Below are 13,585 nucleotides of genomic sequence, written 5' to 3'. Positions count from 1 at the left end.
TAAAGTTTTGTTGATTTTCTGTATTTTTATTGTCATAACTGTTAAGGGCATTTATAATCCGTATCATACCAACAGGAAAAAACTGCGTACATCTATGTGACCTTTTAAATACATTTACAGCAGCTGAGGGAATCGAGGGAAGGGTGGGTAAGGCTTAGAGGGGCCGAGAAAACACAGAAGCCTACGAATGACAGCTGATCTAGAGGAAAAGGGGCAGGGGAGAACCACAAATGACGAGAAAAAATATACTGGAGTACTGTGTTCAAACAGATGCAAGCGGAGTGAGTATCCTTCTTAATGTTTTGATTTGTTTCTTTTCCCACATCCTAAGAAAGAAAACTAAGCATCCAAGCAGGAATCAGCAAACAAACACAGGGCCTAACACACCAGATCTGCTCCCATCTCGACTCGTACTTTAAGACCTAAAGCGAATTCGAGCAGATCTTACATGATTCATGTATACCTGTAAGCCCTTGAATGTCTTTTAACCGTCATCGTTTAGTGTAAATCAAAGCACGAATCTGCTTAAACTGTGTTTAACCGACAAAGATCCACGGAAGCAACGGTTTCTTAACGACAGCGATAGCCGGGGTGCGGTCATCCGAAATAATGTACAAGCTAAACATCGTCGCTAGTATCTACAAAACATGATGTGTTCGTTTTATTCAATGTTTCAGCAAATAACTTACTAAAATCCCTCGAAATAGAAAATAGCCTCTTTTGTCTACTAGAATACATGCTCGTCATACTATCTAGGGTTGTTTTTTTTTAAATGCAATTTTACAGGTATAAGTTACCGAAGGAGTAATCATTTCTTTCTTTTTTTCTTTTATCGATTGAGCATGAGATGTTAAGACAAAGAGCTGGCATATTTATAAATATATTCCCTTATAGCGTATATCGTGTTTGATCGTACGTGACTCGCAGTTGAGATGTTTTAGAGTCCATGCACTGAATGGGCAACATAACACGTGCAGCATGAGATCGTCGCGCCACATTCCCCTTTATAAAACCAACTTTTACGCAACACAGCTGACGCTGACCCTAAACCAGCATTTGAGGCCACTGTCTGTACACAACCATAAAAAGTCACATGTAACATGGGTAATAAAAAGCACTGGTACCTCTCTAGCTAATTCATTATTCATTAAATTAAAAAAAAAACAAAAAAAAAAAACAGGTCAAATTTTTTTCCATTTCAGATAGTCACAACAGGGTTCTGCAAGATGAGGGAAGTGTGAATATGGAAAGTGAATCTGTAGTCTTCCATAAATACCAGAGGGAGGAAAGGTGAACCGTGACACCGCTGAAGGGGACTACTGGAGATACGTTTTGGAGGATTCACAAGCCTTGTTTGGCCAGGGCGGCGGTCACATCCTCGGCCAGCGTGGCCAGCTGTGGCGACTCGAGCATGTTGATGCTTCCGGACGAGGACATGTGGCTGTGCCGGTGAGGGGAGGTCCCGCCTGACAGCCTGAGTGCCTCGATCACAATCTCCGCTCCGTGATCCACGCGTGCTTTAGCCCCATCGCGGAACATCAGCTTATGGCTTTCGATCTTGGGAACCAGGAAACAGAAAGTTGCGATGGTCGATTAAGTCATCTTCGTGTTAGATGTTGAATGGGTAAGTAAGAAGATGCTTTAGTGCTTTTGTGCACTTACCTGTACATGTCCTCCTCCAGGCATATGGTGGGCATTATCCAGGGAGCCCACCTTTGCATGGGCTTTTTCTCTGAAGTCCAGCTTCACACTTTCTATGCGCACATTACCACCGCCTGAGACACAGAGAGAGTCATAAAACATTCACATTCAAATCAAATCAAAACATATGAACGGGACTTTTTAAGAATCTAAAGATTTACAGTAGTAAAACTTTTTTATTTTACAAAAAAGTATTTGAAAGATATTTTTATGCTCATTAAGGCGGCATTTATTTGATAAAAAATACTGTAAAAACAGTACAATTGTAAAATTCACTACCAGTCAAAAGTTTTTGGACAGTAAGTCTTTTAATTTTCTTTTCTGCTCACCAAGCCTGCATTTATTTGATCCAAAGTACAGCAAAAACAGTGAAATTTTAAAATATTTTTACTATTTAAAATAACTGTTTTCTATTTGAATATATTTTAAAATGAAATTTATTTCTCTGATTTGAAGCTGAATTTTTAGCATCATTACTCCAGTCACACGATCCTTCAGAAATCATTCTAATATTCCAATTTGCTGCTTAAAAAAACATTTATTATTATTATTATTATTATTATGTTCAAAAAAGTTGAGTAGAATTTTTTTTCAGGTTTCTTTGATGAATAGAAAGTTTAGAAGAACAGCATTTATCTGAAATAAAAATATTTTGTAACATTACACGTCTTTATTATCACTTTTCATTGTTTTAAAGCATCCTTGCTAAATAAAAATGTTAATTTTTATCATTTCTTTTTCCAAAAAGCTTTTGAATTGTATAGTGTATAATGTTACAAATGCTTTTTATTTTAGATAAATCAAAAAATCCTGAAAAAAAGTACTCAACTGTTTTAAATATTGATAATATTAATAATATTAAAAAATGTTTATTGAACAGCAAATCAGCATATTAAAATAATTTCCGAAGGATCATGTGACACTGAAGAGTAATAATAATTTATAATAATAATTTAAATTTGATCACAGGAATAAATTACATTTTAAAATATATTCAAATAGAAAGCAGATATTTTAAATAGTAAAAATATTTCACAATATTACTGCATTTGCTGTATTTTGGATCAAATAAAAGCAGGCTTGGTGAGCAGAAGAGACTTTTTTAAAAAACATTAAAAATCTTACTCTTCAAAAACTTTTGACTAGTTGTTAATTTACAGTAATTGTTTTCTGTTTTAATATTTTAAAACGCAATTTGTTCCTGAGCAAAGATGATTTTTAGCAGTGTTTAGTGTCACAGGATCCTTCAGTAATCATTTTAATATTATGATTTTGCGCTTAACATGATACTATTTTCAGAATAATCTGATGAATAGAAAGTTCCAAATAACAGCATTTATTTAAAATAGAAATCTATTATGGACCATTTTTATAAATGTAAAAGGCATCAATATAATGCTTTCAATCAATTTATTTCTTATAAAACAAAATCTATATGTTCTTCAAAATACAATGGCAAAGAAATTGCATTTAAAAATTTTACATTTGCATTTTAATTTAAAAATTTAAATCATGAAGCTATTTTGAATCATGTTCATTACTGAAAAGAGCTTGCCAGATTTTTATAGCAGAAAATTTTACCTTTTGTTGATGTACATAAAAGACTTTTCAAATGACTAAATCACTTGAAATGGGTTTGGCAAAGGATGACATTAAAAACTTAACCACAAGATGGCACTGTTGTATCATCCAATAGTCTAGCTCAGGCATCCATGCTTTAAAAGCAATCTGCATGACACTGCAAATTTCCAATCTGTGGTTAAAACTTCTAAAAACTGATTAGCATGCTCACCTGGCCTGTGGCGGATGTTGTCCAATGATCCGCACTTGGAGGTCACATGACTAAGATCAATCTTCTTAGTCTGAATATGAACCTGTGAGAAACACCAGAGGTTGAGAACAAAACATTAGCCTAAACATCAGCTGGATATTAAACGCAAGGTGTCGCCCAGTTTTTCTTCACATATAATGCTGCAATGTAAAAAAACAAAAGAACAGTTAAAAAGGCACAGAGACAGCTAAATGCATAAAATGGTTAACTGAGCTGCAAATCAAGCAGAAGTGATCCATATGCTGAAGATGCCACAACATTAAGAAACCGACCAACTGCAAAGAATATCACAAACACAGCATCAGATCACTGAATCAAATGGCAGACATTCAGCTGTTTAGAATTTCATGGCAAAGTTAACATTGCAGTGGGTAGATTCTGGTGTGCTCAAACTTCAGTTATTTCGGAATACTAAATAACTGCTCTTACTGAGGAGCTTGGTGAATATTGATCTTTCATTTCCAACGAATAAAAGTGATTTAGGCCACAACCTAAACTAAACAGGCAGCATAAATAATATTTTCTGCAAATCCAACCCATGACCTTGACCTTGCTGGCGTTCTGCTCTACACAGTGTGGTCATTATAGCTTTGCTGTTATGGTCACTCACAGTGACTGACTGACTGCTGCGAGGGGAAGAAAAAGCAAATGTGATTGAAGCACAGACATGATTCAGCACGTACCAGCTCTGACATTTCGAAAACACCAGTCAAGACATTTCTGTTGGCAATATGCACAGTCAGAAACAACGGAGAGACTACAACCCTGTCCCAAAACCTATTGAGCTGACTATGTAGCATCACAGCCCTTTGGGATTTTAAGGCATAATTATACTGCTGCCTTGGTCAAATTGTGAAGCAGTGTTGTATTTATCTTTTGCTGCGAAAGCAATCCCATAAATGCACTAGAACAAGCTTAGTGAAAAAAAAATCAGGATTATTAATATACATCATACAGTATTGAAAATTATTACTGAAGACTCAAATCTAATTTAAAATTGAATATTGTGACACTGAAGACCGGAGTAATTTCCATTGCAGGAATAAATTACATTTGAAAATACACTACCAGTCAAAAGTTTTTGAACAGTAAGATTTTGAATGTTTTTTAAAAAGTCTCTTCTGCTCACCAAGCCTGCATTTATTTGATCCAAAGTACAAAAACAGTTGAATTTTGAAATATTTTTACTATTTAAAATAATAGTTTTCTATTTGAATATATTTTAAAATGTAATTTATTTCTATGATTTCAAAACAGAATTTTTAGCATTATTACTCCAGTCACATGATCCTTCAAAAATCATTCTAATATTCTGAAAACAAAATTTACTCAACTGTTTCAAATATTGATAATAATACTAATAACAAAAATGTTTCTTGAACAGCATATTAGAATGATTTCTGAAGGATCATGTGACACTGAAGACTGGAGTAATTATGCTGAAAATGTTGCTTTGATCGCAGGAATAAATTACATTTTTTAAATATATTCAAATAGAAAACAGTTATTTTAAATAGTAAAAATATTTTACAATTTTACTGTTTTTGCTGTAATTTCTTTTATAAAATAAATGCAGGCTTGGTGAGCAGAAGAGACTTCTTACTGATCAAAATCAAAGGCCTTTGACTGGTATTGTATATTTAAATAGAGAACAGCTATTTTAAATTGTAGTAACATTTTACAATATTACTTTTAAACTGCTGTTTGTGCAGACAGCTCACTAGGATTTGGAAAAAAACTAAAAAGTATGTATAATAGTACAAATATTTCACAATATTACTGCTTTTGCTGTATTTTGGATCAAATAAATGCAGGCTTGGTGAGCAGATGAGACGTCTTTAAAAAACATTAAAAATCGTATTGTCCCAAAACTTTTGACTAGTTGTTAATTATTAAGACAGCAAAGCAGCTCACTAGGTTTTGGAACAAAACCTAAAAAGTATGTATAATAGGGAAGAACTTGAAACCTAAAGAAAACAAGAACGAGAAGCCATGAAGGTTGCTGCAACTACTCCATGATACAGTCTGTCAAGCAAAACTGTAAGTGCATAAAGTAAATACATAAATTAACACATTTATTTCTCAAAGAGAGAAATATTGAAAAGAAAGATTGATGATGCATCTTATTTGATATGACTTCTATACAACTGACACACAAGTGTTGATAGGTCAACATCAAACACCTGCATTACAATCTACAAATATATACATATGGGGTGTATATATTTTCACGAGATGAACAACAAGAAGGGACTTCAGTTTTGTATATTATACAGGTTTTCCATATTAAATCTGAAGTATGTGTGTCCTATCTGTAGCATTGAGCATCCAGTGCAGCAGAAATGAGTCTGGAACATTTCTAGGTTGGAAGTCTAGGACTCTCAGATCCAGGAAGGACAGACTAAAGGGTCAAAAACCGTGGAGGTCTACTGGCTTTGGGAAAGAAGGACAGATAGACATAGGGAGATAGGGAGCAGTACATACATTGCCTCCACGGGGCGAATGCTTCAGATTATCCTTGGATCCGCACTTTGACTGTACGTGACTGAAGTCCAGCTTCTTGTTTAAAATTTGAATCTAGAAAAATACAAAGATATGTGGCTCTTTTAATGAAGATGGAAACGCACGCACATACATGCACACGCACATACAGACAGCTGGTAGCCGTGCATTGGTGAGACAGATCAGTATTCAGAGGCGGTTAGATGACAACCTATAACACCACCAAAGATGGACCTGAGCCCTGTGTTGATGTGCTCAGCCAAAAAATGAACCAGGCAAAACCTAGTCGAATACCCGGACGAAGCAGCCAAGTTGAGCATAGGTAAACTTTATGCAAAAGTGCACTATAAGACAATATGCAGACTACCAATTTGCAGTGGAGAGGAAAGTCTGCCCGCCAGCAACCAACAGCGCAGAGACATTGTAATTTAATCACTGTCAGCATGAACACCCCTTAAGGGTTAAATTGCAACTGTATTCATTGTTGACACTGTTTCCAACAGTTAGACCCCCATATGCTACATCAACACAAATAAGAAAAGCTTTCACTTACTTTATGCTAATTAATGCTGAAAGTTTTTCCATTTAGTGGAAGCATCACTGAAGGGCTGAACACTGAGGTAATTTTAGCTAAGCATTACAAATTTAATTAACTGTAACATGTAAAACTCTCCCTCGTCCTAACGCCTGCAAATGTCAGCTTCACTTCTTGATGGGGTCCTGATTAGCAACATTTTCAAGAGTCCTCAAGAGATCACCCTATTAAGTGTGGATTTTGCGAGTCAATCTGCGAGGACTCACTAATTGGTGACAAAATAGTATAATAAAAGCAGCAATTTATTTATTTATATTTGAACATAACACTTTATGTAAATCAATACTAGTTAAATAAAATAATATATATATGTTGATATATGCTGAAAATGTATATATGCTGATATACAAAACTTGCAACATCATACCCAAAAATACTTCAGTTAAATACTCAGTTAAGGGTATGAATACTTATGCAATGTAGTTATTTCAGGTTTTTTATTTCTAATAAATTTAATAAATATGACAATTCTGTTTTTGCTTTGACATTAGGCTGTATGGGGAGTAAAGCAGTTTAACATAAGGCAGCAACAACAAAATGTGAAAAAAAATTAAGGGGTATGAATACTTTCGCACGGCACTGTGTAGATATGTGTGTTTGAATGTATATAAATTCATGACCACAAAAAATAAATAAATAAAAAATAGATCATTTTAAACAAGACAATATAATATGTACATTTAAGTAATTATTTAAATATGTAATATAACTTCATAATTGTGTAAATTCATGACCAGTATTATAGTATTAAAAGGAAAAAATAATATAATGTGTAAACACAAAATATAAAACATAATTTGTAATACGTATGTAAACATAAGTAAATATGTCAAATATTATATCAAATAATATGTAAATTCATGACTAGTCGATAAATAAAATAAAATTCTAATTATAGCAAATTTTTTTGTTCACAGAAAATCTGATATTAATTAAGAATGATGAAAATATACACTGCTGTTCAAAAATTCACTCATCTTCTGATCATCAAGGTTACAATTTTTTAAATCAAAAATACAGGGAAAAATAGTGAAAACGTGATACTTTTTTAGCATTGTTTGATAATTAAAAGGTTAAAAAGAACAGCATTTATTCAAAATAGAAATATTTTGTAACAACAGAAGTCTTTGCTATCACTTTTAATAAATTTAACACATTCTTACTGAATAAAAGTATTAAATTATTTGAAAAAAATAAATAAATAAATAAAAAACATTACTGACTCCAAACTTTTGAACAGTAGTGTATTACAAAAGATGTCTATTTTAAATTTTACTCAAACATTAAAAATCTTACTGGTCCTAAACATTTGAACAGCAGCGTACACAGCAGTCACCAGACGTCAACGTAACATCAGGTTGACATTGGATTTTGGTTACACAACCTAAAAACAACAAAATATCAACATCAGCTGATGTCAGTATTAGACATCAAATTAATGTTGACAAAAGACATTGAATTGACATTGAATTTTGGTCACCCAAAGTCGCAACTTAAATTTAACCAAATATTAACATCTTATGACATTGTGTGCCTGCTGGGTAGGTAAAATAATGGCATTCTTCAATTTAGCTGCATAGTGCAACAAAATACTGTAAATTGGGCCTTTTAATAGAAGAAGCCCCTCTTCAATAGAACAAGAAATACCTGAGAGGCCAAGAAAAATCATTTTTATGAATCAGCTGGTATGATTTATAGTCTATAAAGGCTAACTGTACTGCAGTCCATCACCCGGCCGAGTCAAACAATGACATCTGACTGCTGTAATCAATGTACAGTGACAGTTTCACACATCATCTGATGCACAATCCATTTAGTTGTTACTGCAGTGGAACAGACGCCTTTAACAGTGCACTCACTATCAAGCTGCTGTAGTAGCATGCTTTTAACTGGCCTCAGCTGTTTTCAAAGACTGTTAATTTATTAGGGAATAGGGATTTAGACCTGGGCTGGTTCAGGAAGCAGGTCAAAGTGAACAACTGTAGTCAATGTTACTGAAATCTCTTAAACACACACTCTTACACACATATCGGCCTACTGAGAGACTGCGAACCTGAATGAGGTACATTTAATATCGACGCAGAGGGGCTGATGGAGAACAAAGCACAGACGATGACCCTTCCAGGAGAGAGGCAGCTGCACTGGAGCCAGAGCGATCGTCTGTGTTTGGTCTTCAAAAATACATGAGTCATGAAAGATCACGAGTCTACATACACTCTTCAAGTCAAATGTGGTAGGTTAGAGTAATCAAAAGTGCCATGAAATATACATAGACACACACACACACACACACACACACACACACAAACACACACAGATGATGTTAAATAGGTCATATAATGAGGTAACCATGAACATAAACACATACTACAACATATAGAACTTCCACCATTTCAGCATTTATCGAAACTAAGCTGCAAAAAGGCTCATTCTGTTTTCAAAGTCTTAAAGGCTTAGCAACACAAACGGCAGCACAAAAAATTATTTTTTAAGGGATGGAAAGTTGCAAGTGAAATATTCAAATAGTCAAATTTATGACCAGAAAATAAAAAAATAAATGAAATAAAATAAAAACAATTTTTTAAAGTCTTAAAGGCAGAGCAGTACAAAAATGAAAAAAGTTGAAAGTGAAATATGGTCATGAAACTTTCACTAACAATTTAATTGGACTTTATGGACTTCATTTAATAGATCTCAATGGGAATGTCACTGTAAAGGACTCATTTATTGGTGACAAAATACTTTAGTCATAGTAACTTTTTTATCTTTACATTTTAAAACAATACAGTGTGTAAATGTATGGCCAGTAAAATAAAATAAAATAAAATAAAATAAAATAAAAAAATAAAATAAAATAAAATAAAATAAAATAAAATAAAATAAAATAAAATAAAATAAAATAAAATAAAATAAAATAAAATAAAATAAAATAAAATAAAATAAAATAAAATTTATATTAATATCTTGTAAAAAAAATGTAAAGTCCTAAAGGCAGAGCAGTAGAAAAATGAAAAAAGTTGGAAGTGAAATATGGTCATGAAAAACTAAATTTTGAAAGAAAAAAACCTTCACTAACAATTTAAATAGACTTTATGGAGTTCATTTAATATGATCTCAGTGGGAATGCTACTCTATAGGACTTACTTATGGTTGACAAAATAGTTTAGTCATAATAGCTTTTTTCTCTGTATATTTTAAAATAATACAGTGTGTAAATGCATGGCCAGTAAAATAAAATAAAATAAAATAAAATAAAATAAAATAAAATTTTGAAAATGTAAAAAAAAAAAATGTTGACTAACAACTTAAATGAACGTCAGTATGATTTCATTGGAAATGTCCCTCTACAAGACTCACTTATTGGTGAAAAAATTGTTTAGTCATAGTAACTTTTTTCTCTTTACATTTTAAAGTAATACAGTGTGTAAATGTATGACCAAAAAAATAAAATATAAATAAAACAAATTTTTTACAACAATAATAATATATAAATAAGATAATAAATAAAATATTTTTTTCAATAAATAAATATCGACAGGCATCCCGTGTTCGAATCCCGACTCGAGGACCTTTCCCGATCTCGCCCCGCATCTCTCTCCCACTTCGCTTCCTGTCATGTCTGATCTGTCCTATCATAATAAAGGCAAAAATGCCAAAAAATAAATCTTAAAAAAATATATCAATAATTAAATAATTCATACTAATTAAGTCTTAAGATTTAAAAATTGAGGTATGACATGATCTCAACAGAAATGTCAAAATGGTATATACTGTATGAAATAAATATCATCATTAATTACATTAATATTATTTAATATTGTTAATTATTTTTAAAATGATAAATTATTTCTGTAAAGTATATCTGTCAAGTAAAAACGTTTTAAATTTATTTGGAAGAGAACAAGCTAATATCTGCATAACAAAGCTCTAGAGTTGATGTAACTTTTAGATATTTTATTTATAATATTAATCTAATGAAATATCCTGACATTACTAAACATGCATATGCTTTCCGAGTTTTTCGATTTTCAAGTTTTCAGACTGTCCCTGTCCGCTTCAGTGGCCCTCAGTAGACATATTATGCCATTAAGGCACAAACAGGCACGGCACTCTTACCCAGTCTCACCCTTGGGCAAACACAGACTGGCAGTGGCCGCCACATGACCGGTCACTCAACCCTGAGAGACTGTGGCTTATGTCACTGTCTCTTAGACCTGTTTTGTGAGTGACTATGCTGGGGAGACACCCGCTGTCATCCAGGGGTGAGGGAGCATTTGGGCCCAGACAGATTCAGGCCAAGTCAGAGGTTATACAACACGCCCCTCCTCGGGGTGTCCTGAGTGCCCACCAAATGAACTCCGATGCCATTTTCACTAGATGACTCATCACTATAAAGTCTACAGGACTCAGGAGGACTTAAGAAAGTAGTGACAAACATACAAAGTGATGATGATTTACTTGTTGCTTTTCAGTATATTTTAGTCATCGCTTACAAGGGGTCACAATCTACATTTTGGTTAACATGTTAGTTAAGATTATGTAGTTTTAACCTTAGTAGTTAATTTGGAATAAAATAACATTAAACCAAGGTCTTATACACTGTATTAAGTTAATATCACCGTTAATTATTATTTAAAATGATTTAATTATTATTTAAAAAACTAAATTATGACTGTTCTGATGGGGGAGAAAAAAAACTCTAACATTATTAACATTGCTAACATATTACTAACATTAGGCCTGTTCATCTATTGTGACCTTTAGATTTAATTTACCTTTGGAATAAAATTAACTGTTCTTTACTAATTTACTTTTAACTTTTAAATTCAGCATACTATCAAAGTCTTATACACTATATTGAGTAAAACATAACTGTTCATTCTTTATATAAAATACTTTGATGTTAAAAAAAAAAAAAAACCTCCATTAACAGTATAAATAAACTTAATTGGGGAAAAAAGATTTTAAAAATAAGATAAAAAAAATAATAAGAAATGTTAGCGAATTAATTCTTAAAAAAACATTTTAAAAATATTTTTTAAACAACATAAATGTAAACATATAAATAAAAATGAAATGGAAATGTAAATAGACACTTTGCTATGGAAGCCCATTTCCACTGCTGAATTTAAAAATTTTAAAAAGGTAATTGCGAATTCCGACTTTTTTTCTCACAATTGCGAGTTTACATCTGACAATTCTGACTTTTTTCTCAGAAATGCATGACACAAACTTGCAATTCTGACTTTATCTTGCAGTTGCAAGGTATAAAGTCAGAATTGCAAGATACAAACTCACAATTCTGACTTTTTTCTCAAATGCGTGATATAAACTCACAATTATGACTTTTTATCTCAGAATTGCAGGTTTATATCTCACAATTTTGAATTTAACACACAATTGCGAGTTTATATCATGCAGTTCTGACTTTTTTCTCAGGAATGTGTGATACAAGCTTACAATTCTAACTTTTTTTCACAACTATAAGTTATAAAGTCAGAATTTTAAGATATAAACTCACAATTCTGACTTTATATCATGCAATTCTGAGAAAAAAGCCGGAATTGCGAGTTTATACCTCGCAATTCTGACTTCATTTTTAGGATTGCAAGTTTATATCTCGCAATTCTGACTTTTAATCTCGAAATTGCGAGTTTATATCTCACAATTCTGACTTTTTCGCTCAGGAATGTGTGATTCAAACTTACAATTCTAACTTTTTCTCACAACTACAAGTTATAAAGTCAGAATTGTAAGATAACACACAATTCTGACTTTATATCATGCAATTCGGAGAAAAAAAAAGTCTCAGTTCTGACTTCATTTTTTAGGTTTGCAAGTTTATATTGCGCAATTCTGCCTTTTAATCTCGAAATTGCGAGATTATATCTCACAATTTTGAGAAAAAAAGTCAGAATTGTGAGATAAAAAGTAGCAATAACATTTTTTCTTATTCATTGGCAGAAACAGGCTTCCATACTTTTATAGTCCAGTCATTTAATGATAGAAATAAATACTGTCCAACATTTTTCCTTAGTTACTACTGCTTAAAATCGAATTGTTTAATATTGAGCTCTGTTTTTACTTTAAAAGAGCAAGAAAGATGCTCCCCAATTAAAAAAAAAACATCAACAACACACTGTCTCTAAGACATACACGACAGACAAACTCAATTACTCCAATGTCATTTAATGTCCTTCCTCATAGTTTCTCACTGCAGTCTCCCACCGCAGTAACCTCACAATCTCCCACTCCTTTGGCTGATGAAATCCTTTTCTCTGCACTGCTGCACTCTGCCACAAGCAAGACATAAACATGTCACTCCAACACGCAGCCTACACTCTGGTCATTACTGCAAGCTTGCATGAAATGACCTAAAAACACAAGAGGTGTTTACATCACGAGCCTGTTCCCATCGTCCCTACTGAACTCTTCAACCCGGAAAGCAAACCTTCCGGTAAAGACCAGCATGTCCTAGACATAGGCGGACAACCACCCTGGTGCCTATCTGTATGGGCATTTATGTGTGTATACTCAAAGTTTCCACAACCTCAGAATGCAATCCAGTTGTTCTACAACCTACTATCCACATTATTTTTCCCGTAAGAGTACATGAAGATAAAATTAATAAATGTACCAAAATGTTTAGTTTAATACTGCAAAAACATATTAAGGGATAGTTTACCAAAAAATGAAAATTGTGTTATTAATTACAACGTTGCAGACCTGTAAGATCTTTGTTCATCTTCAGAAAACAAATTATGATATTTCTGATATCATAATTTGATATCAGAAATATCATAAATTTATCAATTTTATGGGTTTGGCTTCAGGTCTCATCCACGTCCAGCTATTTTTAACTGTACAAAACAGCTTGTTTTGCTCCTTGATATTGCAAAACTGGAGTGTCTTACCATATTATTTTAATGTATTGTCTTATGAGCACATTGGCTTGT

At 32.8% G+C, this 13,585-nt stretch overlaps 1 protein-coding gene across 10 annotated transcripts in view; it reads right to left on the bottom strand.

The window, feature by feature from the left end:
• LOC141337488 (microtubule-associated protein 2-like) overlaps positions 1 to 13,585 on the bottom strand; it is a 39,916-nt gene continuing 26,331 nt past the window's right edge. For 5 of the 10 annotated variants that reach the window (XM_073843318.1, XM_073843319.1, XM_073843317.1 and 2 more), the window contains 4 exons: positions 6,017 to 6,109; positions 3,494 to 3,575; positions 1,664 to 1,775; positions 1 to 1,567 (listed from right to left, as the gene is read on the bottom strand). In XM_073843318.1, coding sequence (XP_073699419.1) covers positions 1,342 to 1,567; positions 1,664 to 1,775; positions 3,494 to 3,575; positions 6,017 to 6,109 — 513 coding nt within the window. In that variant the 3' untranslated portion in view covers positions 1 to 1,341. Of the gene's footprint in view, positions 1,568 to 1,662; positions 1,776 to 3,493; positions 3,576 to 6,016; positions 6,110 to 13,585 lie in introns of all 10 variants that reach the window. The other 5 variants (XM_073843320.1, XM_073843322.1, XM_073843325.1 and 2 more) reach the window with 3 other exon arrangements.

Source organism: Garra rufa, chromosome 6 (assembly GCF_049309525.1).
Source record: "Garra rufa chromosome 6, GarRuf1.0, whole genome shotgun sequence".
Lineage (NCBI taxonomy): Eukaryota > Metazoa > Chordata > Actinopteri > Cypriniformes > Cyprinidae > Garra > Garra rufa.
Note: the sequence above shows the minus strand (reverse complement) of the source record. Positions and strands in the feature narration are given on the sequence as shown.